The sequence below is a fragment of the Eulemur rufifrons genome, chromosome 1 (assembly GCF_041146395.1).
Source record: "Eulemur rufifrons isolate Redbay chromosome 1, OSU_ERuf_1, whole genome shotgun sequence".
Classification (NCBI taxonomy): Eukaryota; Metazoa; Chordata; class Mammalia; order Primates; family Lemuridae; genus Eulemur; species Eulemur rufifrons.
In genome coordinates, this window is record NC_090983.1 from 26,073,243 (window position 1) to 26,100,299 (window position 27,057).

Here is a 27,057-nt window from a genome sequence, read left to right on the forward strand (position 1 = left end):
AAAAGATTTAGAATCAGTATTTTTCTACAGGTAACATTTCATAAACAAATACATCACTTTGCTTTAACATCTTGAAGGCTTTCCTGTTGGTGGTATAATGTAAGTGCAAAGGACAACAGTAAATTAGAAATACCCTTTTAAGTAAGTGAGTGACAATATAAATATTTTTGAAAGCGAGGACAAAAACATTTATTTAAAAACCTTGTTATGTAACTCAAGGGGTTGGTTTACTAATCAGCATCTTTTTACTTAGAATTTAGTACTAACTAAAATAAGCTTTGTAATTTTATTTACTTCAATTTAATTTAAAATTCAAATACCATGCTTTTTCATTTAGTTGGTTACTTCTTTTAATGTATTCAAAAATGTTGAACACATAACAGAACTGAATTAAGAAGCAACAACTGCCCTATGGAAGAGCTGTAGTTAATACAGAATGCAAGAACCAAGGACAAATTTTCAGTATTGAAGAAGAGAATGTACATAGAAAGCACTCTGAATTCATTCCTAATTTCTTCAATACCACACTAAAATTCTTTTTTAGAGGGTATGTCTCTTAACAATTTTACATAATTGACAATGAAAATGTGAAAACATGTCAATTTGGCAATCAACACTTCTTCATTATACCTTACTTACTTTATGCATGCGGCCCACATATTACTTCAGCTCAAGAGGCTGCGGTAATTCTGTCCCTAAGGCAATCAAGGAGCTCAGCACAAACCTTGAAATCATTTTAAAAAAGATTTTCTTTTCCTTATTTCCCCCATCAATTTACAAGAAACGAATTATTACTTCTTGAGGAGGGTGGGGGTTGAAAAGCAGAAGTCTCTTCATGATTCCTGGCGCTGAAAATTTCTTGAGGGGAGAAGTGGAGGCAGGTGTTGGAACATTCACAGTTTAATGCAAAAGCACAAATGAATGAAATTCTGAAGTTGCTTTCAGGCAGTTTTGCGCATAGAAAAAAAGAAATGTTTAGAAAATAAAATGTTTATTTTGTCTTTCTGGTTGTGGCCAAGCCAGTTCATTTTCCACCTTAACAGGTGAAAATTTAAATCCCAAATTAATCTGATTTGTGGCAGTAAAGGTCCTTAAGTGCTTTTAGCTCCTCAATCAATGTCTTGTTTTGGTTTTCAAGCACTGCCACTCTGTTTTCTAAACATTTCACATATTCTTTCTTCTTTCTGCGACACTCTCGGGCTGCTTCCCTACAAGGAAAACAGGACAGGGAAAATTACGCAAATCATTTCTGTATCATTTATTTTGGGTTGGAGTACTTTTTAAAAGAGAAATAGCTCAAAGCAACAAACATTTTTGTATGTATTAGACATTTGAAAAATATACAGAATGACTTGGAAATTATCTTATGTTAAATTTTAATCTTAATATACCATAGAAGGTTGATTTAAAAAAACAAAAAAGAAAACCCCATAAACAAACAAGAGTTAAACAATCACTTAAAAAACACATCTCTCACTATATTAATTGAAATGTTCTGCATATCTGCAAAACTTGAAATTCTATCCATATCAATAACTAAGAAAATATTAAAGCTAAATTTCAATGTGAAAAACACTTTAAATAGGAAATCTTACATACTAATCATTTCAGGGCATTTTAAAAAACCTAAGTCTCTTCAACAAATGGTGGGAAAACTGGATATCCACATGCAAAAGAATGAAGTTGGACCCTTCCCATATACCATATACAAAAATTAACTCAAAATGGATCAAAGATCTAAACATAAGACCTAAAACATAAAACCTCTAGAAGAAAACAGAAAAAGCTTCCTGACATTGGATTTGGCAGTAATTTCTTAAACATGACATCAAAAGCACAGGCAACAAAAACAAAATCGAAAAATAGGATGACATCAAACTTAAAAACTTCTGCACATCAAAGGATACAATAAACAGTGAAAAGGTAACCTATGGAACGAGAGGAAATATTTGCAAATCATGTATCTGATAAGGGGTTAAGATCTAGAATATATAAAAACTCCCACAACTCCACAATAATCCAACTTTTAAAAAATGGGCATAGGACTTGAGTAGGCACTTCTCCAAAGATATATAATGGCCAATAAGCATATGAAAAGATGCTCAACATCACTAATCATTAGGGAAATGCAAATCAAAACCATGAGAATGATTAGGATAGCTATTATCAAAAACCACCACAACCACCACCAGAAAATACCAATTGTTGATGACAATGTGTTGGTGAGAATGAGAAGAAATTGAAACCCTTGTGTACTATTGGTCGGAATGTAAAATAGTGCAGCTGCTATGGAAAAGAATGAGGGTTCCTCAAAAAATTAAAATTAGAATTTACCATATGATCCAGCAATACCATTTCTGGCTACATATCCGGAAGAAATGAAAGCAGGGTCTCAAAGACATATTTACACATGCATGTTCACTGCAGCATTATTCACAATAGCCAAGGGGGTAGAAGGAACCCAAATGTCTACCAAAAGGATGAATGGATAAACAAAATGTGGTATATACATACAATGGAATATTAGGAAGGCAGGCCTGTTGTAAGGTACAACATGGATGAACCTCAAGGGCATATGCTAAGTGAAATAAGCTAGTCTCAAAAAGACAAATACTGTATAATTCCACTTATGAGGTATCTAAAGTAATCAAATTCACAGAAACAGGACTTAAATGGTGGATGCCAGGAGACAGGAGTAGGGAAAGGGGGAAATGGGGAGTTTCAGTTTTGTGAGATGAAAAAGTTCTGGAAATCTGTTGCACCACAATGTGAATATACTTAACACTATTGAACTGTATACTGAAAAATGGTTATGATGAGATGATAAATTTTAATTCATGCTGTTTTTAAACCACAATTAAAAATAAAAAATTATTTAAAAAAACTAACAGATTAAAAATAATAAAATTATTTTTCTTTAGCAAGCTAAGTCTAAACCAGTGTTCTTTTTTAGCTCTATGTGTGGTCAAGGGCCACATCTTATTCTTTATAACCTCAGCCAGTAGCACAGGGACTAGAACAAGGTAGGTTCTTGTTGAATAAACCTAAGAGTTGAAAGCAAGAAGATTTTATGTCTTTAAAAAATGAAAAACATAGCAATTTAGAATCATTCATTTACATCAGGGGAAGTATAGTGTAGCAGTTAATAGTATCTTCAGTGTTAAGATTCCTGGGTTTAAGTGGTTCTACCCCTTACCACAGGAAAATTACTTAACATTCTTGATTATAAAAAAGACATGGTAATATTATCTACCTCAAAAGGTTTATGAGGATTAAATGAGTTAATATATGTAAAGCACACAAATAGTGCCTGGCATTTTATAAATGTGTTAGCTATTATTATTTCTAGAAAATTCAAATGGTAGCATACTATAATTCCATTAATGTCTTCATCCTCATATAGCCTATCAATTCAGAAAAAAGTAGCACTTGCTTCTAATGCAAACTGATTTTTGGAATTAAAAAAACTATATCTAGGCCGGGCGCGGTGGCTCACGCCTGTAATCCTAGCACTCTGGGAGGCCGAGGCGGGTGGATCGCTCGAGGTCAGGAGTTCAAGACTAGCCTGAGCAAGAGCGAGACCCCGTCTCTACTAAAAATAGAAAGAAATTATATGGACAACTAAAATATATATATAGAAAAAATTAGCCGGGCATGGTGGCGCATGCCTGTAGTCCCAGCTACTCGGGAGGCTGAGGCAGTAGGATCGCTTGAGCCCAGGAGTTTGGGGTTGCTGTGAGCTAGACTGACGCCACGGCACTCACTCTAGCCCGGGCAACAGAGTGAGACTCTGTCTCAAAAAAAAAAAAAAAAAAAAAAAAAACAAAAAACTATATCTAATGTTGTATTATCCACGACAGAGAAATATGGACAATATATAATCCATAGCATTGCTTAAATATTGGGAGAGATGGATTAAAAATGGCCCAGCCTTCCACTGAACAGTGAAGAGGACAAGCCAAGAGGTACTTTGGAGCCAAGAGGAAAACAGTGATCCAGAAAGGATGATAGTAGAAATGATTCAGACATCACTTTAGATGTTCTGTATTTGGTGAATTCTAACAATATAGAGGGTATGTAGGATGTATGTACACTTACAAATCTAATTTAAGCCAGGGTTGACTAATCTTATTTCCCTTGCTTTCTCCTCTCCATTACCTGAAAATATATGGTCCATAAGTAGAGTGCCCATATGAATGCTATAGCTACATGCTAACTTCCAAAGTTAAACTAATATGATCCTATAGGTTAGTATCTCCTAACTTTGTTCCCATAATCAGTATACTATAGTATTGTGAAAGATTAAAGTATATGATCCTCAAAAGAAAAAAACTATGAAACACTAGGCTAAGAAAATTAAATTATTTCTTTAACACAAGATCTGTTGGATCCTTTCAATATACTAATGTGAATTGAGACTCTATAAAAAGGAATTCCATGTAGCATGTCTATATTTGACGATGTAATATTTCATTTGACTATAACTTCTTTTAGGGCAAGGTGTGGAGGGGAACGGTAAATAAATTTCAAATAACACTCTCTTGCAGAATGATGCTCAAGTTAGCCACAGTTTGAAATAAGTAAACTTGGATACAAATGTAATAAAATACGATACACTAGCGAAAGTTCGAAACTAGGGATTGGAAATTTGGGTTCAGACTCTGGCTTTGACACTAACTAGTTATGTAGCTTCCAGCAGGTCCCTTCCCATTCAAGAACTGCTTCCTCATCTGTTTAGAGGAAAAAAAAAAAAAAGGAGTCATCAACATGTCCCAAACCAAGGTACAAGTTAGCTTTGTATTAAGGAGTATGCAAAGCCAAGAATAAATGTGGCATATCATTCTAAAGCACCAATTTTGGTTGATGGGTGGCAGACATTTTCATATTAAAATAAATAGCACTTTATTTTGGAGTAGAATACAAAATTCAAATGAACTTTAAATAAAAATTTTAAAAGAAATTTCTAGCTTGGAGAGTACCTCTTAAAGCTTCTCAAATATTTCTATCTAAATATTTATAAGAACAGAAGAGAATGAAAGAACCTTGCCAGTAGATTGGTTTGGAGATTAAACTGACCTCTGATTTTTTTTTTAATGTAGAAATAGGATTTTATGATTCCAAGCATTCAGGTAAACAGATGACCTACAAATTCTGAAATTGATTTGGTAGACACATTTTTTTCAAAAAAAGTTCTTCCATATAAATGTGTTTCAACATCCTCCTACCACGTTTACTGAACTAATTTTTTGCCTCTTAGTCTGTTTTGTGTTCCTATAACAGAATACAGGCTGAGCATTCTAAATCTGAAAATCTAAAATCCAAAATGCTCCAACATCTGAAATTTTGAGTGCTGTTATGAAGCTCAAAAGAAATGCTCATTGAAGCATTTCAGATTTGGGGTGCTCAACTGGTAAGCATAATACAAATGCTAAAAAACCTGAAATCTGAACCCTTTGGTCCCCAAGCCATTTCAGATAAGGGATACTCAACCTGTATCATAGGCTGGGTAACTTATAGAGAAATTGATTTCTTACAGTTCAGGAGGCTAGGAAGTCCAAGACCTAGGGACCTGCATCTGGCAAGGAGGGCCTTTTTGCTGCGTCATCCTATGGTAGAAGGTGGAAGGGCAAGAGAGCATGAGAGAGCAAGAGAGGAAGGGAAATGAACTTATCAACCCAATCTATACTCTCATGATAGTAGCATTAATTCATTCATGAGGGTGGAGCCTCCATGACCCCTAATCACCTCTTAAAAGTACCACCTCTCAACACTGTTGCATTAGAGATTAAGTTTCTAACACACAAACTTTGAGGGACACATTCAAACCACAGCAACCTCTATGTGATACTCCTATTTTGTTTCACTTATTCCTTTCTTTTTTGGCATCTTTAATCCTTCCATACTAACTGCTTTTTTTCTTTTGCCTTCAAATTTGTACAGGTCTTTCAAATCTTCATTTACATAAATTGTATTAATTTAAAAATATCTGTATTGGTTCTGGCTTCTGCCCCAGGATGTAGAGAACTAGGAAAGAATGAAAAAGAGGACTAATTTCAAATTCATGAATTTTTTCAAAACCCACCAGACAACTAAGGTTATACAGCGAACTGACCCAAAATCTAAGGAGACAGTGCCTCAGGATAAAAAGTGGCATCTATCTTCACCTGGGAGAGAGGCAACTGGACAGTGGTAAAAAGAGTTCTCCTAGAACAGGTGAAAAAGTGATGAAGCCTAGAATGTAGGCTGGTGGGTCATGTGCAACCTCTAGGGACTGCAGAAATTGGGAAAGTCTGCATGCTCTTGAAGGCTTTTTCTCCATGAACCCAATTGGGCATTCAGAAAAGACTACAAAGAGTACTAAGAAGTATCCTTTGGGGTACAGACCAAAAGGAGGGGGGAATAGCAGCTGAGTTGGAGGAACAAGCAACTCTACAGGGGGCTTATCTCTACTATAGAACAAAAGACTTAATCTGTGGAGGGAAGGGCAACACTGCTGGCCTTAGGGCATTGGTGAACATTCACTGCAGCTGGAAGGAATGTGTAAGGCTTGAGCTTTTGGGGGAGGAGCAAGAGAACTTAGAAGACTGCACCCCTGAGACCAAGAGAGTCACAGTGCATGCCTAAGATTGAGCTCGATTCAGAACAGAGATTCCCCTTATTCCATCCCCCCACATCCTCCTGAAAAACAGCTCCAAATAACAGAGGGATGGGAGAGGGATAGGAGAGAAATAAAAGCTTGCAAACATCTTAGCTAAGGCACAGCATGAAAGGAAGATAGGGAATTTAGAATCAAACAGACATTGCTCTGAAAACTCCTACCCTAGAAACAAACTAGCTCTCCACGTGTCTGAAGCCTGTGGTACACTGATGCTAACCATAACAATTCATAAATAGCCCAATTCCTCCCCTAGATTACTCCCTCTTTCCCCCCCAACACTAAAGTCCTCACAGAAGGAAATATGTGCCCATTTCCAGGCATAAAAGCTATTCACCTCATCTTAGCATTTATTGTCCTATGTACCATGTCTAGCTTTCAACTAAACATTACAAAGCACATGAATAGGCAGAAGAAAACACACTGCCAGGAAACAGAGCAATCACCAGAACTAGACTCACATATACAGATGTTAGAAATATTTGATATAAAATTTGAAATAACTATGACTAATATGCTAAAGGCTATAAAAGAAAAGGTAGGTAACATGTAAGATTAGATGGGTTATTCTGGCAATGAGATGGACACTATAAAAAAGAATCAAATGGAAATGGATTGATTCATTGATGTTGTGCTCATGAGTAGAAATGACAAGCTAAGGAAAGGATGAGTGAACTTGAAGAGAGAACGATAGAAATTATGCAAATTGAAACACAAAGAGAAAGTGTATGTGTGGGGAGAACGGAAGAACCAAGAGCTGTGGGACAGTCTCCAACATTCTAACATACTTGTAACCAGAATCTCAGAAGAAGAGAGAGAACAGGGCAGTTTTCTGTTTGAATATTTGAAGGAAGTATAACAGAATTTTCCAAAATTAATGACAGACACTAAGCCACAGATACAAACAAGAACACCAAGCAGGATAAATATGGTGGATGTAGGGAGGAGGGATGGGAAAATTCCTAGGCATATCATATTTGAACTGCTGAAAATCAAAGGCAAAGAAAATCCTGATGGCAGTCAGGGAAAAAAGAAGCATTATGTAATACAGATTTCTTGTCGGAAACTCTGTAAATCATAAGAAAATGGAGTACTTAAATATCTTTCAAATATGATGATGAAATAAAGACTTTCTCAAAGCTTTGAAGATTAAATACATGAAAATAAAAATTTTCCACTTATTTTTAATTGTTCAATTTTTAATTGTTTAACTTACTGTCTGAAGCAGAGGTAGGCAAAGTTTTTCCATAAAGTGTCAGACAGTAAGTACTTTAGGTTTTGTTGGCCTAAAATAGCCTTTGTTACATGTGTGTATAAACAAACAAACAAATGGGCTATAAGCTAGATTGGATCCATGAGTCAAAGTTTGCTAGCCCCTGGTCCAAGTAAATTAAAAGATGTAAAACTCAATAAAAAAGCAAGACCTAAGTATATGCTTCAAATACAAAGACATAGAGAAGGAAAAAAATAGAGAAGGGCATAACTATGTAAAAACTAATCAAAAGGAACCTGGGGTAGTTTTATTATTGTCAGACAGAGCAGATACAATAATAAAGAGGCCAATCCTATAAGAAGACATAATTCTCATTGTATATTATTTTAACAAAGCTTCTACATGCATGAGGCAAAAGCTGATGGAACTGAAAAGAGAAATGAACAAATTCATAAATACAGCTGAATACTTCACACTTTTCTCTCAGTGGTGATAGAATAAGTAGAAAATAAAGAGGATATAGAACTTGAATGCAGTAACCAACTATACCTGTTTGACATTAATAGGATACTTGCTAATTTAAGAAAAAAGAAATAATACAAAGTATATTCTTAGGCCATAAAACACCTGGGAAATCCTCATTTGGAAATATTTTAAATATTAAACATTTCTAAATCTATAAGTCAAAAAGGAAGTCTAAAGGAAATAAAAAATATTTTGAACTAAATGCAAATAAAAATTTGACAAATCAGGCTGGGCATGGTGGCTCACACCTGTAATCCAGCACTTTGGGAGGCCAAAATGGGATGATCATTTAAGGTTAGAGTTTGAGACCAGCCTGGGCAACATAGCAATACTCCATCTCTACAAAAAATAAAAAAATTAGCCAGACGTGGTGGTGTATGCACTTGTAGTCCCAGCTACTTGGAAGGCTGAGGTGGGAAGACTGCTTGAGCCCAGGAGTTTGAAGCTCCAGTGAGCTATGACTGCGCCACTACACTCTGGCCTGGGCCTGTCTCTTTAAATAAATAAATAAATAAATGAATAAATATTTGTGGGATCCAGCTAAATTAATATATAGATGGAAATTTATAGCCTTAAATACTTATGTTAGAAGAGAAGGTCTTAAATCAATCATTTACATCAAGGGTTGACAACATGCGCCTCACTGTTCATTTTTGTAAATAAAATTTTCCTGGAATACAGCCATACTCATTTGTTTATGTATTATTCATGGCTGCTCTGGTCCTAAAATGGCAGAGTTAAGTAGCTGAGACAGAGACCATTTGGTCCAAAAAGCCTAAAATATTTACTTTTTGACTCTTAAAAAAAGTTTGCCAACCTCTGATCTAATTTCCACCCTTAAGAAACTAGAAAAGGAATAATTAAAACCAAAGCAAGCAGAAGGAACAAAATAATAAAACTCAGAGAACAAATCAATGAAACTGTAAAAAGAAAACCAATGAAACTAACAATTGGTTGCCCAAAACAAAAAAGAGAAAAGACACAACTTAACCTAGGAATGAAAGAGGGGATATACCTACTGACCCTATAGTACATTAAAAAGATAATAAATAAATACTACAAATAACTCTATGCCTATAAATTTGACAATTTAGAAGAAAGGAACCAATTTCTTAAAGACATAAACTTCCAAAACTCAATGAAGAAATAGTAGTCTGAATTGTCCCTTATCTATTAAAGAAATTTAATTCATGGTTTTAGGCGGGGGAGAGGGGCAGGCTTCCAAAAAAAGCCAACTTCAGGCCCAGATAGTTTTGTTGGCAAATTCTACCAAACATATAAGGTATAAATAGCACCAATTCTACATAACCTCTTCCAGAAAAAGAGAAGGGAACACTTCCAACTCATTTTATAAGGCAAGCATTACCCTAATAACAAACCTATGACAAGAAAACTAAAACCTCTTGTCAGTCATGAATGTAGACAGGAAAACCCTCAAGAAAATATTGACAAACTGAATCCAGCAATATGTAAAAATGATGCTACATCATGACCAAGTAGGAGTTCATCCTAGGAATGCATGCATGTCTCAACAATGGAATAACAATCAACATAATTCACCCTATTAACAGACTAAGAAAAACCACATGATCACCTCAATATATTCAACAAAAGCATCTGACAAAATTGAACAATAATTTATGATTAAAAACTCCCAGAAAACTACAATAAAAGAGACTTTTAACCTAATAAGGAGCATTTGCAAAGAAGCTATAGCTATTACAACTATTTGTGGTCCCCCAAAGATGTCCATGACTTAATCTCTGGAATCTGTGAATACGTTACCTGACATGGCAAAGAAGAATTAAGGTTGCAGATGGAATTAAGGTTGATAATTAGCTGACCTTAAAATAGGAAAATTATCCTGGATTACCTGGGTGGGCCCAGTGTTAACCATATGAGTTCTTAAATGAAGAAGGAGGCAGAAGAAGTGCCTATGAAAGGAAGACACAGAGAGAGGCAACACTGCGGACTGTGAAGACGGAGAAAGGGGCCATGAGCCAAGGAATGTGGGTGGCCTCCAGAATCTGGAAAGGGCAAGGAAACAGATTTCTCCCCTAGAACCTCCAGAAAGGAATGCAGTCCTGCCAACACCTTGACTTTATTTAGCCCAGTGAGAGTGCATGAAGGCCTTGAATGCTATAAAACTAGAGGATAATAAATTTGTGTTGTTTAAGCCATTAAGTTTGTGGTAATCTGTGATAAGCAACAATAGAAAACTAACATGCTCTTTAAGATCAAGAATAGAACAAGGATGTCCTCTCACCACTCCTATTTAATATCATACCAGAAGTCCTACACAGTGCAATAAGGGAAAAAAGAAAAATAAAAGACATACAGATTAGAAAGGAAGAATTAAAATTATCTATATTTGTAGATGACATGATTGTCTATGTAGAAAATCCCAAAGAATCTATTTAAAAAAGGCTCCTAGAAGAAGTAAAATTTTGAATGGTCATAGGATAAAAAGTTAATATACCGAAGTCAATTTTATTTCTATATACCAGCAATGAACTATCAAATATACCATTTCAAAGAGCACTACCCCCAAATAAAAATAAAAATAAAAATCTCAGAAGTACTTAGGTATAAATCTAATAAGGTATATGCCGGAGCCACATGCTGAAAAATAGATGAAAAGTATATTATTTTCAAGGAATGGAAGACTCAGTATTAAGATGTGAATTCTCCTCAATTTGATCTATAAACACAACACAATCCTAATCAAAATCCTGATAAGCTTTCTGTAGACATCAAGTTGATTCTAAAATATGTATAAAAATGCAAAGGAACCAGAATAGCCAAAATAATTCTGTACAAGAACAAAGTTGGAGGAGGACTCAAACTATCAAATTCAAGACTTATTATGAAGGTATAGTAGTCAAGACAGCATGGTATTGGCTAAAGAATAGACACAAAGATCAATGGAAGCAGCTAGACATCCCAGAAACAACCCACACAAATAGTCAACTATTGAAAAAAGGACAAAGGCAATTCAACGGAGAAAGAATACGGTTTTAATTAAATAGTCTGGAACAAATGGATGTCCATATATAAAAAATTTCTCTTCACATATCCCTCACACCTTAAACAAAAGTTAACTCAAAAGGGATCATAGACCCAAATGTAAAACATAAAACTGTAACACTTCTAGAGGAAAACATACAAGAAAAATCTGTGTGATCTTGGGTTAGGCAAAGATTTCTTTTTTTCCTTTTTTAGTTGACACATAATAATCATACACATTTATGGGACAGAGTGATATTTTGATACATATATAATATACAATGATCAAGTTAGGGTAATTAACATATCCATCACCTCAAATTTTTATCATTTGTGTTGTGAACATTTAAAGTTTTCTCTTTTAGCTTTCTGAAAATATACAATAAATTATAGTTAACCATATTCACCCTACAGTGCTGCAGAACACCAGAAGTCATTCCACTTATCTAAGTGGTAATTTTTTTTCCATTAACCAACCTCTCCCCATGCTCCCTGTTCTCCTTCCCTTCCCAGCCTGTAATACCCAAAATTCTACTCTCTACTTCTATGAGCTCAACCTTTTTTTTAAGCTTCACATACGAGTGAGAATGTGAGGTATTTATCTTTCTGTGCCTGACTCATTTCGCTTAACCCATGTCTTCCAAGCTCATTCACGTTGCTGCAAATGACACAATTTCATTCTTTTTATGGCTAAATAGCATTCCACGGTGTATATATACCACATTTTCTTTATCCATTCATCTGCTGATGGAAATTTAGGTTGATTCCATTTCTTAGCTATTATGAATAGTGCCACAATAAACATGGCGGGTATCCCTTTGATATACTGATTTCCTTTCCTTTGAGTAAGTACCTAGTAGTAGGATTGCTGGGTCATATGGCAGTTCTATTTTTAGTTTTTAAAAAACAAAGCTCCATAGTTTTACATAATGGCTGTACTAATGTTCACTTTCACTAACAGTATATAAGAAAGAGTTCCCTTTTCTCCACATCCTTGCCAACATTTGTTATTTTTTGTCTTTTTGGTAATAGCCATTCTAATTCAGGTAAGATGGTATGTGTACCTCATTGTAGTTTTGATTTGCATTCCCCTGATAATTAGTGATGATGAGCATTTTTTTCATATATTTATTAGTCACTTGTCTACTTTTGAGAAATATCTATTCTCTTTGCCCACATTTCAGTGGAACTTTTTTCTTTTTTTTTTGCTGTTGAATTGAGTTCCTTGTATATTCTGGTTATTAGTCCATTGGAGGATATGTAATTTGCAAATATTTTCTAACATTCTACAGGTTGCCTCTTCACTTCGCTGATTGTTTCCTTTGCTGTTCAGAAGGTTTTTAGTTTAACATAGTCCCATTTGTCCATTTTTCTTTTTGTTGCTTGTGCTTTTGAAACCTTAGCCACAATATTTTTGCCTAGACCAATGTCCTGAAGCATTTCCCCTATCTTTTCTTCCAGCAGTTTTATAGTTTTGGGTTATATGTTTAAGTCTTTAATGCATTTTGAGTTGATTTTTGTATGTGGTGACAGACAGGGATCTAGTTTCATTCTTCTGCATATAGATATCCAGTTTTCCCAACACCATTTATTGAAGAGGGTGTCCTTTCCCCAGTGTATGTTCTTGGTACCTTTGTGCAGTATCAGTTGGCTGTAAATAGGTGGATTTATTTCTGGGTTCTCTATTCTGTTCCACTGGTCTATGTGTCTGCTTTTAATACCAATACCATGCTGTTTTGCTTATTACAGGCTCTACAGCATAATTTGAAGTCAGGTAGTGTGATGCCTTCAGCTGTTTTTTTTTGCTCAGGATTGCTTTAGCTATTTAGGCTCTTTTTTTGGTTCAATATGCACTATAGAATTGTTTTTTTCTATTTAAGTGAAATGCCACTGTATTTTGATAGGGGTTGCAATGAATCTGTAAATTGCTTTGAGTAGTATGGTCATTTTAACAATATTAATTCTAATCCACAAGAATGCGATGTCTACATTTGCTTTTGTCCTCTTCAATGTCTTTTATCAATGTTTTGTAGTTTTCATTGTAGAGGTCTTTTACTTCCTTGGTTAAATTTATTACTAGGTTTTTTACTTTATTTTATTTTATTTTTTGTAGCTATTGTAAATGGGATTGCTTACGTGATTTTTTTTTTTCAGCTAGTTCATTATCGGTATATAGAAATGCTGCTAATTTTGTAGATGCTTTTGTATACTGCAACTTTACTGAATTCGTGTATGTTCTAAGAATCGTTAGGGTTTATATACATACAAGATCATGTCACCTGCAAACAGGGACAATTTGACCTCCTCTTTTCTAATTTGGATGTCCTTCACTTCTTTCTCTTGCCTAATGGCTCTGGCTAGAACTTTGAGTACTATGTTGAATAAGAATAGTAAAAGTGGGCATCTTTGTCTTATTCCAGTTCTAAGAGGAAAGATTTTAGCTTTTCTCTGTTCAATATGATGTTAGCTGTGGGTTTATCATACATGGCCTATATTGTGTTGAGGTATGTTCCTTCTATGCCTACCTAATTTGTTGAGAGTTTTTATTATTAAGGGATGTTAAATTTTATCAAATACTTTTCCTGTGTCTATTGAGATGATCATATGGTTCTTTCCTTTATTCTAGTGATGCATAATATTTATTGATTTGTATATGTTGAACCATCTTTGCATCCATCCCACTTGATCATGGTGTATTATCTTTTTGATGTGTTACTGGATTCGGTTTGCTAGTATTTTGTTGAGGATTTTTGAATCTAGGTTCATCAAGGATATTGGCTTGTGGTTTTCTTTTTTTCTTGTGTCCTAGTCTGGTTTTATTATCAGAGTAATGCTGGCCTCACAGAATGAATTGGGAAGAATTCCTCCTCTTCAATTTTTTGGAATAGTTTAAGGAGAATTGGCATTAGTTCTTCTTTATAAGTTTGGTAGAATTCTGCTGAATTCTACCTGGTCTTGGGCTTTTGTTATTGGGAGATTTTTTTATTATTGATATTTACCCAAGTGAATTGGAAGTTCATATAAAAAGCTTTACATTGCTGTTTTACTTCACGACTTTGGAGGAAAAAAAAAAGCTCTACGTAAATGTTCACAGTAACTTTATTCCTCCAAAACTGGAAATAATCAAGGTGAATAGTTACTTCACCATACATAACAGTACATCCATACAGTGGAATATTCTGTGATAAAGCCATTCATTCATGCAGCAATATCGATGAGACTTAAATGCATTTTGCTAAGTGAAAGAACCAGATCTAAAAGGCTACATATTGTATAATTCCATTTACAGAGATTCTGGAAAAGGCAAAACTGTAAGGGTTCAGTGGTTTCCAGGGCCTGAGGGAAGGGGTAGAGGATGACTACAAAGGGAGAGAATATTTTTATGGTAGTATAACTGTTCTGTATGGCACTGTGGTGGTAGGTGCATGATGCTATGCATCTGTCAAAACCCATAAAACCATACAGCGCAAAGAGTGAACTTAGTTATATGCAAATTTAAAGATGAAAAACAGGATGTCCCAGAACTGAACGACGATAACAAATCTAACTGTATTAAAAATAAGACATACCTTCACTGAAGGGGGTGGAGAAAGAAGGAGCAGAGCTAAGGAACTTTAGAAAACAGCACTTCACTAAATAAAATAAGGCTAAAAACAAAAAGAAAAATATATAAACACTGCACTGTTATTGGTAAATTTGTTTCTCACAGGGTAACATTACCAATTCTGAAAATATTTTATATGGATACTAGATTTAAACCAATATATAAGCTAAGTTTCTGTCAGAGAAAGAAGATACAAATGAGCAAATGGGGGAAGTCTAAAATGAATCCGTGGTTACAGATTAGAGTCAGATATGTTAGTGCATATTCATATTTATTTTAGTGTGCAGTTGTCCCTCAGTATCTGTGGGGGACTGGTTCCAGAAACCACCTCGAATACCAAAATCCACAAATGCTCAAGTCCCTTACATAAAATGGCATATAGTATTTGCATATAACCTATGCACATTCTCCTGTATACTTAAAATCATCTCTAGATTACTTATAACACCTAATGCAATGCAAATTCTATATAAATAGTTGTTACAATATATTGCTTTTTAATTTGTATTTTTTTTTCATTGTTGTTACTTTTCTATTTTTTCTCAAATATTTTCAATCTGCAGTTTGTTGAATCTACAGATGTGGAACCTGTGGAAACAGCCAAATATATATATACAGATACAGAAATAAGGATGTATGCATCCATGAAGACATACATATAATTTCCTAACTCTGTCTTTGTGAGGGCCTACAAATATGAAACTCCAGTAGCAAAGAACACACCTAACCCAGTGCCTAATTCTCGACTTCTAAATACCATTTTCTAATAAAAGGAACTAGGGTTCACTGGAGAAATGGTTGATTCCAAGGCTAAGGAAGGGAAAACACGAGATGAGAATTTGAGCTTGGACAATCTTGTAGTGCCAGAAAGTAGGGAAGAATGTGGTTTAAAAGGGTTGGGCGTGGGGGTGGGGGAGGATGGGGCATGTCAAAAGATACAGAAAGCACCTTATAAGAGATCCCAAAGGACAAACCTGGATTGGATTATAAGCCCAAAAATAAAATATCCACGAGTCCACATTGATATAAATAATGTGAAGAAGGTACAAATTTTCAATATAGAAGAATTTCAGTTAATAAATATAGAAGGGAAGGGGGAAATAGAAATTTTCCATTAAAATATCACAGTAATAATTACTGTAGACAAGATTCACTGGTCAATCCTAAAATTAGAGGGCAAAACTTTAAGGAGAAAGAGGATATTTGTATAGCTTCCAAGGATCTCCTCCAAAATACACTAATTACTGTGGTGGTTTTAACACATATGATCACAAATTCTTTGATATTCTCCTTTTTAGGAGGTGGAATTTAATTCTCCTCCCCTTGAATGTGGGTGGGACTTAGTGACTCATTTCTAAGGAACAGAGTATACAAAGAGAAAACTGGTAGCTCTACAGTAGAGACATCCAGACAGCACTTTAGCCAAGTGATCAAAGTTTATATCACCAGTAATAAGTCAGGCTGATATGTGCTCCCTGATGTGATGTTACGAGATGGGCACACTGTACTTCTGTGGTATTCTTCCCCCAACCCATTACACCTCAATCTAATCATAAGAAAACATTGGACAAACCCAAATTGAGGGATATTCTAAAAGAAACCATACCACTACTCTTCAAAAGTGACAGGGCTATGAAAGACAAGAGAAGAGAACTTTCACAGATTGGAAGAGACGAAGGAGACATGACAACTAAATGCAATATGGTACCTGAATTGTACTACATAAGTAGAAAAACTAGGAAAATCTGAATAAAATGTACAATTCATTTAGTGGTATTATATCAATGTATTTCTTAGTTTTGACAATGGTACCCTGGTTATATAATATACTAAAATTAGAGGAAGCTAGATGAAAGGTATCTGGAACTTTGTGGTACTATTTTTATAATTCTTTTGTAAATATAAAATTATTTCAAAATCATACTTTAAAAATATATATTTATCTTTCTTTGTACTGGGGACAAGTTGATTCTAGAATGTTAACATTTTGGATGGTGCACTTAGAAGTGATTAAATTTTTAGCTTATGTTTTCTAATTTACTTATAATGAATGTATTTTACTTGTAAGGATAAATTTTAAAAAATGATTATAATATACATACTCTCTGATAATCTGCTTTGTCCACCAAGAACATCTTTTACCTCAATAAAAGTATACTTATTTTCATTCTTTTTTTTTTTTTTTTTTTTTTGAGACAGAGTCTTGCTCTGCTGCCTGGGCTAGAGTGCCGTGGTGTCAGCCTAGCTCACAGCAACCTCAAACTCCTGGGCTTAAGCAATCCTTCTGCCTCGGCCTCTCGAGTAGCTGGGACTGCAGGCATGTGCCACCATGCCCAGCTAATTTTTTCTATATATATTTTTAGCTGTCCAGATCATTTCTTTCTATTTTTAGTAGAGACGGGGTCTCGCTCTTGCTCAGGCTGGTCTCGAACTCCTGACCTCGAGTGATCCACCCGCCTCGGCCTCCCAGAGTGCTAGGATTGTAAGTGTGAGCCACAGCGCCTGGCCTATTTTTGTTCTTTTTTTTTTTTTTTTTTGGAAGACAGAGTGTCACTTTGTTGCCCTGGCTAGAGTGAGTGCCGTGGCGTCAGCCTAGCTCACAGCAACCTCAAACTCCTGGACTTAAGCGATCCTCCTGCCTCAGCCTCCCGAGTAGCTGGGACTACAGGCATGCGCCACTATGCCCGGCTAATTTTTTCTATATATATTTTAGTTGGCCAGATAATTTCTTTCTATTTTTAGTAGAGACGGGGTCTCGCTCTTGCTCAGGCTGGTCTCGAACTCCTGACCTTGAGCGATGCACCCGCCTCGGCCTCCCAGAGTGCTAGGATTACAGGCGTGAGCCACCGCGCCCGGCCCTATTTTTGTTCTTAATGACTAGCTGTATAGAGTTGAATGGACGAACCTTAACTTACGTTGAATACACTTTAATTTTAGGAATCTGCCTGTTTATATCCCTCAACTCATTAGTCTTCTTACCTTATTTGTTAAAATGTTTCCTGTTTGCTTTGCTACTTTATCTTTTTCTTTGCCAAACAGAGGTTTTATATTTTTCTATGGTCAAATCTATTTAACGTTTGCCTTTATTACTTCTGCCTTTAGGTAATCTGCTATTAAAATCCCCCTACGCTCTATTCAGTGGTAGGCTGTCATAAAAAATTTTTAAAAATTAAAAAATACATAAAATTCCCCAACACTCTAAAGTTATTATATAAAGGCAAGGGTGGTAGAGTGTACTATAATACTTTCACAATGTTTTACTGCTCACTCCTGTGGGAAGAGTTCACATCTGCACTCCACTGACTTTAGGCTTGTCCTTGCCTATGCTGTGGCCAATGGAACATAAGTAGACATGATGTTCAACACAATCAAGCAGATGCTTTAAAAAAGCATTGCCCTTTTCCCACAGCCACAAGAATGGCATGTCTCAGAAAAGGGCTACTCTAGGCAGGATCCTAGAACCAGGTGAGTATGTGAAAGAGAACCATGTGAAGAAGCCAGGGCAACTGACTTGCAGGTGCCAAAATGTAATGTAAGTGAGAGAGAAATTATGTTCTTCTAAGATACTGAGATTTTGTGATTGTTACTGCAGCAACACAAATGAACAATCATCTATATTTTCTTTTAGAATGTTTATCACTTCATTTTGGAATAAATGGCAATTTGGATAGTGCTGAATTTTTAGATCACAACCATTTCCCATTAAAGTTTAGTTTAAGATAGACTGTGTTTGATATACATAAGGGACATTCATTCAAGTGAGTATGTTTCAGGAGGAGAGTGCTATTCTTTAACTTTTCCTCTGAAATAGCCACAATGGCAGAGGAAACTAAATATGGGGGTTTTGCGGGCACAGACCAAAGCAACCACTGCTGATATAAATTTCTTTTAAATCTCTTATTTGACTTTAAAAATAATGTTTATTTCTCTCAAATCTTTGAGCAAAATGAACATTCAAAGAAAGCATTCCATGTTTACTTCCTGGTGCTACATATCCCTAGCAAACTGCTCTGGTTTGAGAGGGACAGCAGGAGATGGCTGTATACTGGAATCAGTGAAGTAGCATGTTCATAGGCTTTGGTGCCAGACACAGGTTCAAATTTCAGTTCCACCAATTTCTTAAAAGGCATGACCTCTGGCAAGATATTTAACTTTTATAGTTACCATCTCCTCCTCTGTAAAGTGGGGATAAGCTAAGCTTCTACTTCACTGCTGGTAGAATTAATAAAATAATATATTAATATATAAAGAACCTAGGTATAATGCCCAGTATATACTGGGACTTAATAAATAGTGCTTTAGGGGAAAGGTCAAAGCCAGAATACATAAAATTAGGAGATATTAGCATGGAAGTGATACCTGAAATATGTGGATATGGATGAAGATTCCAAAGAAAAATTTGAAAAGTAGTCAGAAAATCAGGTAAGTCAAAGAAGAGTTTAGGGTAATGAGCAGTCAAAAGTGTCAAATACTCCACAGAGGTAAAATTAAATGAAAAGTGAATACTAGACTTGCAAAGTAGGAGGGAATTTGTACCTTTTTATAGATACATGAGTGGTATGATAGTCACAGAAGCCAGACTCCAGTGAATGGAAACTAAAACAGTAGAAGCAGCAGTAATCTGGTAATAAAGGGGAAAAGAACTACAGTAGAATCAATGGGAAGTTCCCCCTTTTTAAGGATGGTGTAAATCTAAACAAAAGTATTTTTTATTAAAAAATTTTTTTTTTCATTATCCACTCCCTGAGTTGAAATGCAACAGTATTTTATTAAAAAGTCCATGGTAAATCAGAGAGCTTCCCTGAATATCTCATGTAAGCAAAGGTTGTTAGGAACTGTGGTTATTTGTGCGTTGTCCCTAACTTGGTGGTGGTGGTAGAAAAGGTCATTAATCTAAAGGAAAAATGAACAGAGGAAAAAAGGAAATTTGGCATGCCAGTCAACTTAAACAGTTTTCCCAAATGGACAGTGCTCTGGGCTGGCCTCTACACAGTGGAGCAGGCAGGAAGCTACAGTGCTGCTTTCTCATGCACTACCATTACACCGCCACTTAAGTCTTTTCTGCATAATGGGGAAGCATTTTTGTTTCACAGAGCCAAACTATATAGACATTATCTGAAGTCTTTCTGTTGTTTTTATCATCAAAATGATTTATTTTCTGATTGTCCTCCTGTGACTCTTAGAACTGTTTTCTTTAGTAAGTGCTGTTGGTTTTAAATTTACGACTTAGCCTTTGCTTAAGACTTCTTAATCAGACTTGCTTCTAATTTTAACAAGGGTAAAGCATTTCCTTACATTTTTTAAAACTGAAAAGATTTAAATTTATATTGTAAAATGTATTTAAATATGAATGCAGTTTTTAATGCTTCTGTTTAGTATTATGACTTAAATATTCAAAAGAAAATCAGAAATTGATGGAGCACAAATAAAATAAGTCACTTGGCTTGTTTCCAACTCTTTTCCTAACATCCCAGAAAAAGATTTGCTTTTTTTTTTTTTTTTTGAGATAGTGTCTCACTGTCTCACTATTTTGCCCAGGCTGGCCCTAAACTCCTGGGCTCCAGGGATCCTCTTGCCTCAATGCATCAAAGCACCCAGCTTCTGCCATTTCTCATAGCTTAGATGTAATTTACTAACACTGTGACAGCGAAGAATATTTTAAGAACAAAGAGGATGATCTGAACTGAAACAGGAAACTGTATTCACAAAAAACATTTCAACAGAGCACTACAGTTACAAAGTGCTTCCAGAGGAATTACCTTACTTGACTGTTAGAACAAAACTTCAGGTAAGTGGTGGGACCCCATTTTACAAAGGAGAAAACGGGGGATTAGAAGATAATTATGTTCTCCCAAAATCATAGATGACAGAGCCAAGACTGGAAGCCAGATCTTCCAAGTTCAATCTGTTTCTTTTACTTTATCATAGTGTTTGAAGTATCTTGGGTGAATAGCAGAATACTTTCACCAATTTCAAACTTTTTACACCTTTATTTTCATTTTCTTGTTAGTCATCATTCCATACTAAATTCTAAGTTAAATAGTAACTTACTTTTATTCTGTTTTCTGATGGCAAAACCATTTACAGCAATGAACTTACTGAGAATTGCTTTACTCACATTTCATAGCTTTTGCTATACAGTATTTTCATTGCTAAAGATTATACTTTAAGATTTTTGTCAGTAACATGGCATTCCTACAATTAATATAGTTTTGAAGAATCCTTAGGTGTTAAACTGTTATCATTTTGAGTAAAGATAATATTCATTACAACATGGACTGGCTATCATACATATACTTTGTATCAAGTAAACGTAATATTAAAATTTAACATTTAATGTTAATATACATATATAAAACTCTTGATTTTCTTGAACAATACTACTCAAGAAAAGAAACAATTTTTAAATAACCTGGCTAGTTGTTTGGAGCAAAGTGCAACCAGCGAAGTTACACATTAATCTCCCATGGGGAAACTGCATGTAAGAAAACTACTCTGTGATCAAAAATTGACACATGATCTCAAGGTGAATCAATTCTACCAGAAAAAAAATCCAATACAAAGATCCTATTATCAGTAGATGTAAAGACACACATCTGGCAGAATCTGAGGATGTACCTGACCTACAATAATCTAAGTAAATGCAATATATGTACCTGTTCTTCATTAGACGAACCTCTCTCTTTCGGGCTGCTTCTTCAGCAGGCTGTGTAGGAAGTGCTGGAGAGGATGCCATAACAACTCCAGGGGCAATAGTGCTAGTGGGTGCTGTGCGAATCTGGTATGTTTGTACGTCTCCAGAGGCAGCTGAAAAGAATAGTGAACATGATGTAAGACAGAAACACTGCAACTTGATTCAACTGTGTCAATCATCTATCTAAGCAAACATTCTGGATTAAAAGGGAAGCAGAAAGAACAGATGATTCTGGCTAACATGTTGAAAGAATCAGCACTCTTGGGGTCATTACTAAGAAATAATTCCCAATTTAATTCACTTATTAGTATAGACACGGGTGAAAGAGGTCTTAACCTATGTCTGGGTTTTATATTTATTTTTCATTGGAATGAAGTTCTATGCTGTTGTTAACATGCTTACCAACCTTAAGTCTAAAAGGTAAGTAGGGCACAGCTTGGATGATCTTCCTAGATATAGTCCTCAATGTCTTCCTTTTGATATTGGTAAATTCATATTAAAAAATTTCAAGTAGACTCTTGCCACGACATAAAAACGACCATGATTTTTCATAAAATAGCAAAATGGAAGAGAAAATAAAGCATTATGGTCAACTATTGTAGATTTCTAATTGAAACAAAACTGAAAGTATGAAAAAGTGTACCACTTGATGCCAATTATATAATCTGTAAACATATTGCTTTAATGTAAATGATAATGGCTAAATAAACTAAAGTTTTATTTTTGTAACTGATCCACCATTTCTGAAAACAAACACAATCACTATTTGTCAAACTGCTTCTAAAAACAGCTTAATAATATGCTTCCTAAGAATAAGGAACCTAACATTACTTAAGAGAATTTGAAGGTATATAAAATCATTCATATTATTATCAATTAAAATGTGTATAGTTTGAGTGGAAAAATTTATACTAAATGTGTTACCATCTTCAAACTGACGTTCAGAATTCAAATTCACTGACATCCTGCTTTACAATTTTTGAGTACCTGCATGTAAAGTGAAAAGGTGTTTTATTCCCATCAATAAGGAAAATATTATCTTTTTCAAATATTTGTTTAGTAACAGAATATATTCTGTAAATACATTAGGGCTCTTTAAATAAGTTATGACTATAGAAACAACTTTGGCTTTTTAGGAAAAAAAAAAGTTATGATTCTCTCCATTTGGTATTTCAAGTTATTATCCACAATAAAGGGATACATATGTCGTTACCTAACATAGGCAAAATGCATTATTTATGAAAATATTTTTTAAAGATTTACTATTATTGCTTAAATCTGCAAATTTCTAATCTGGCCCAATTTATATTCTTGAAATATTTAAATGAATTCAAAGAAAAATGGCCAATTCCTATCCATAAAAGTTCCCAAAATAAAAAGGAAAAAAAAAAAAGTAATTTCTATGATTCATCAAGGATTTAACTACTGCTTTTTCTCTAAAGACCAGCAGACTTGCATACTGATATAGTATCTTTTAGAACAGGATGTTTTCATTCGAAATAAAAACTGATGGTCTTAGAAAAAAGAGGTCCTAAATTTCTTTTGAATAAAAAACAGAGAAACAGAATCCTGAACCTCCAAAGATTTTTATCAGTGATTTAGCACAACTCTCATTTGAAACATGGGAAAAAAAAATGAGGCTCAGAGAGGCTGGGTCTTGTTCAAGGTCACATAGCAGATGTGACCAAAGTTAGATCTTGAATCTATCTTTCCCAGTTCCTTATTTCCTTGCCTTTCCTTCTAACTACCCTATTTCTCCTACCCCCAATACTAAAGGTGTTAAAGATAGATAGATGCTGTAGTTTTAAAACTGAAAATAGTTGTTTTTATGCCATGACATTTTGGTCCAACTGGAATAATGGAAGAGTTCATGGAAAATATTTTCTGTAATATATTGAAGAAAAATTAACTACATTTTAACAGTGCTTTACAATATGATACTTACTTTTTCTGAGAGTTTATAAATTTTTAATATTTCAAGGAATTTACCACACCTGTGAATTCTGAATTCCCTTACCTTGAACAACAACTTGGTTGCTGGGCACTAAGATCTGTTGTCCATCAGTGGTCTGTGCATACTGCAGAATGGTAGTACCCGGCTGAGTGGCGGCTGCATTGGTCATGGTTAATGTTTGCAGGCCCTGCACCCCATCGGTACCATTGTTAGCCAGTTGTATTGCTCCTCCCTGGGTAATGGCAACTAAAACCCAATGGATTTTATTGTTACAAGTGTAATTAATATCATATAATACATTTAAAACACATTAAATCCAATGCAGAATAATTTGCAAGACATAATCTAAGAGAAATTACAGCAAATAACACACCAAAAAGGATCTGGTATACTCAAGTACCCTGCTGCACAGGAAACCCACATCCAATTTCTATAATAGAAATGTGCTCTATGAACCATATTATAATTTATAATAATTATGCCTATTAACAACTTTAAAAAAACATGTAAGTGGGAAAATATTAAATCCTTTTTGAAGTTATTTGATTCTGTGATCCATACTTTATTTTATAATTAACTATATATTAATTGTTTATTTGCTGTCCCACTAGTAAATAAATTTAGGGTAGGAAATATGATTTCTCTTCTCTACTTTCATGCACTTAGCAGAGTGGTGGGCATGCAATAGGCACCCAATAAATGGTTGTTTTAAAGTGTAATTCATGATAGTTCATCAGTGCATTCTACTCTTTAACTCTTCTAGCAATTCATAAACTATATCAAAAGTCCACTCAATGAAGCAATTGCAATATCCTATGGAACTTAATCATCACAGAGTCTCTCATAGAGTTTAAAATTAGAGCTAAAGATCATCATTTAGAAAAACATATTTTACTGTCATTTCTAAGTTACATATTCAAGTATTTGCATATAGGACCCTTTGTTGTTTATGCCATAATTAACCACTCTTGCCATTCATTTGTTACAAACTGAATCAACTTTTGCTCATACTAATAGACATTTTACTTTATAAATAGCTGAAATCACCTTTATGCTACCGTATATGGAAAAAGTTAATTTAAAAAATAGATTATTTTATTTGGAAGAAGCAATCCTTTAGATACCAGCACTGAGATACACGGTTGGATCCTCTCTAGACAAATCTTCGTAATAGGGGTCAAGTTTTCCAGAGACAGACAGACCAAAAATCACAATATTACATATAAGATGGTGTAATGGATCTTAACTGAGTAAGAAAAAAGTAAAATATGTAAGAAAATCAACATGTCTGACTTAAGCATGTTACTATTAAATATCTATTAGAAAGGAATTAGTTTGGGATGAATTGTTAGCAAGTTCTGGGAAACTATAATATCCTGAGGTGTTTGTACATGGTAAATTAATTCTCCACTGCTCAATCAAGAAATAAGAAGAGGCTGGGTGCAGTGGCTCATGCCTATAATCCCAGCAATTTGGGAGGGCAAGGTGGGAGGATAGCTTGAGGCCAGGAGTTTGAGACTAGCCTAAGCAACATAGTGAGACTCAGTCTCCACAAAAAATATACATATTTAAAAAAAGAAAAAAGAAGAGTTAATGGCTATGATGTGGTTAGTTTAGCAAATAATACTTATGGAAATTAAAACATTGGCATATACAATCCATCCACTTTAGCTAATCCCAAAAGTTTTACTTATCTTAGACAAGGGGAAAAAAATGGAATGTGGAAGAACTATTCTAGGATTAATTTTGTGTGATTACTTGAAAGAATCAGAAGGTTAACAGAATCAAACCCCAATTTCTCATGTATAGTTAATAAGCAAATTCCACTATATGTAACACACCACTTTCTGCTTGGCTGCATAGCAATGAACTCAAGGTAGGAGGAAGGAAGTAGTAAACCATATATGAAAAGACCTGAGTTCTAGTCCAAGTTCCATCACTAAACTTATTTATAAATAAAAACATCTGGTTCTAGCCACTAAGTACAATTGTGGTAAATATCAAATGAGGTCATATATATGAAAATACTTTGAAAACTGAAATCTGATCCTATTGAACATGGTTTTTCTCTATAATATTTATTTATATACTTCATTATTCCAAAAGGGTTTGAGATAGTTTTTAATAAAAGTCATTAAGCTGGGCTCGGTGGCTCACGCCTGTAATCCTAGCACTTGGGAGGCCGAGGTGGGCGGATCCTTTGAGCTCAGGAGTTCGAGACCAGCCTGAGCGAGAGCGAGACCCCGTCTCTACTAAAAAAAAAATAGAAAGAAATTATATGGACAACTAAAAAATATACAGAAAAAATTAGCCAGGCATGGTGGCGCATGCCTGCAGTCCCAGCTACTCGGGAGGCTGAGGCAGAAGGATTGCTTGAGCCCAGGAGTTTGAGGTTGCTATGAGCTAGGAGGATGCCACGGCACTCACTCTAGCCCGGGCAACAGAGCGAGACTCTGTTTCAAAAAAAAAAAAAAATAAATAAAATAAAATAAAATAAAAGTCATTAAAACAAGAATAAAAAGATAGAAGTTAAGTAACTGATATACCTCTAACTATATATAACAATTCTACCAAAAAATCTATACTAAGAAAGGTCTACAATTAAGCATAAACTTAGTTGAGATTCTGGAATAAAGAAGAAAATATCATGAGACACTTTTATTTAGTGAAACAAAAAAATTCAAGCTCAAAATGACAGATACATGTTTTTCTATCTAAGAGTAGAATCTCTAACAAAACTTCAGTATCAGGGACAGGTGAACCAAGTAATGAATAAACCTAGTAACAGCATGAATTAAAAATAATAACCAATTTATGGAAGGAATATAAACTGACGCAAGCACTTGGAAGAGCAATTGGGGAGGATATGCATTAATTCAACAATTCTTAATATGCTATCCCACTGAGATGCTACTACATATATAAGGATGTTTATTTAGCCTTATTTGAAATAGTAGAAATGTCCTAAATGTTCATCCGTGGAAGAATGTTAAATGTGACATTCATACAGTGAAACAAGATGCGTGTAACTGTTAAAGAAACAATATACATAACTATATGTATGTTTGTATGTCTACAGCATATAAATAATGTAGGTTTCACTTGTGTAAAAAAACATGATAACATGTGTATATATAAATAGAATGGAAAAGAATGGAGGAATATATACCACTCTTACTATTCGGGAGGGATGAAAAGGATTTTTACTTTTCATTAATACTATAAACCTCTAACATTTGAATTTTGATAACTGTATATTCATTTTATAAGTTAAGAAGTATGTAAGTATTGCTATATATGTGAGTATTCATTATATTACTTCTTAATGAAAAATCAAGAACATAATGTTAAATCAGTTCCATCAAAGCTATAGATGCATATACAGAGAGGATAAGGGATAAAGATA

At 34.6% G+C, this 27,057-nt stretch overlaps 1 protein-coding gene across 3 annotated transcripts in view; it reads right to left on the reverse strand.

The window, feature by feature from the left end:
- Positions 1-630: 630 nt before the first annotated feature.
- Positions 631-27,057, reverse strand: part of CREB1 (cAMP responsive element binding protein 1) — a 68,076-nt gene continuing 41,649 nt past the window's right edge. For 2 of the 3 annotated variants that reach the window (XM_069467832.1, XM_069467831.1), the window contains 3 exons: positions 23,715-23,897; positions 21,660-21,810; positions 631-1,208 (listed from right to left, as the gene is read on the reverse strand). In XM_069467832.1, coding sequence (XP_069323933.1) covers positions 1,064-1,208; positions 21,660-21,810; positions 23,715-23,897 — 479 coding nt within the window. In that variant the 3' untranslated portion in view covers positions 631-1,063. Of the gene's footprint in view, positions 1,209-21,659; positions 21,811-22,397; positions 22,685-23,714; positions 23,898-27,057 lie in introns of those variants that run through there. The other variant, XM_069467830.1, reaches the window with a different exon arrangement.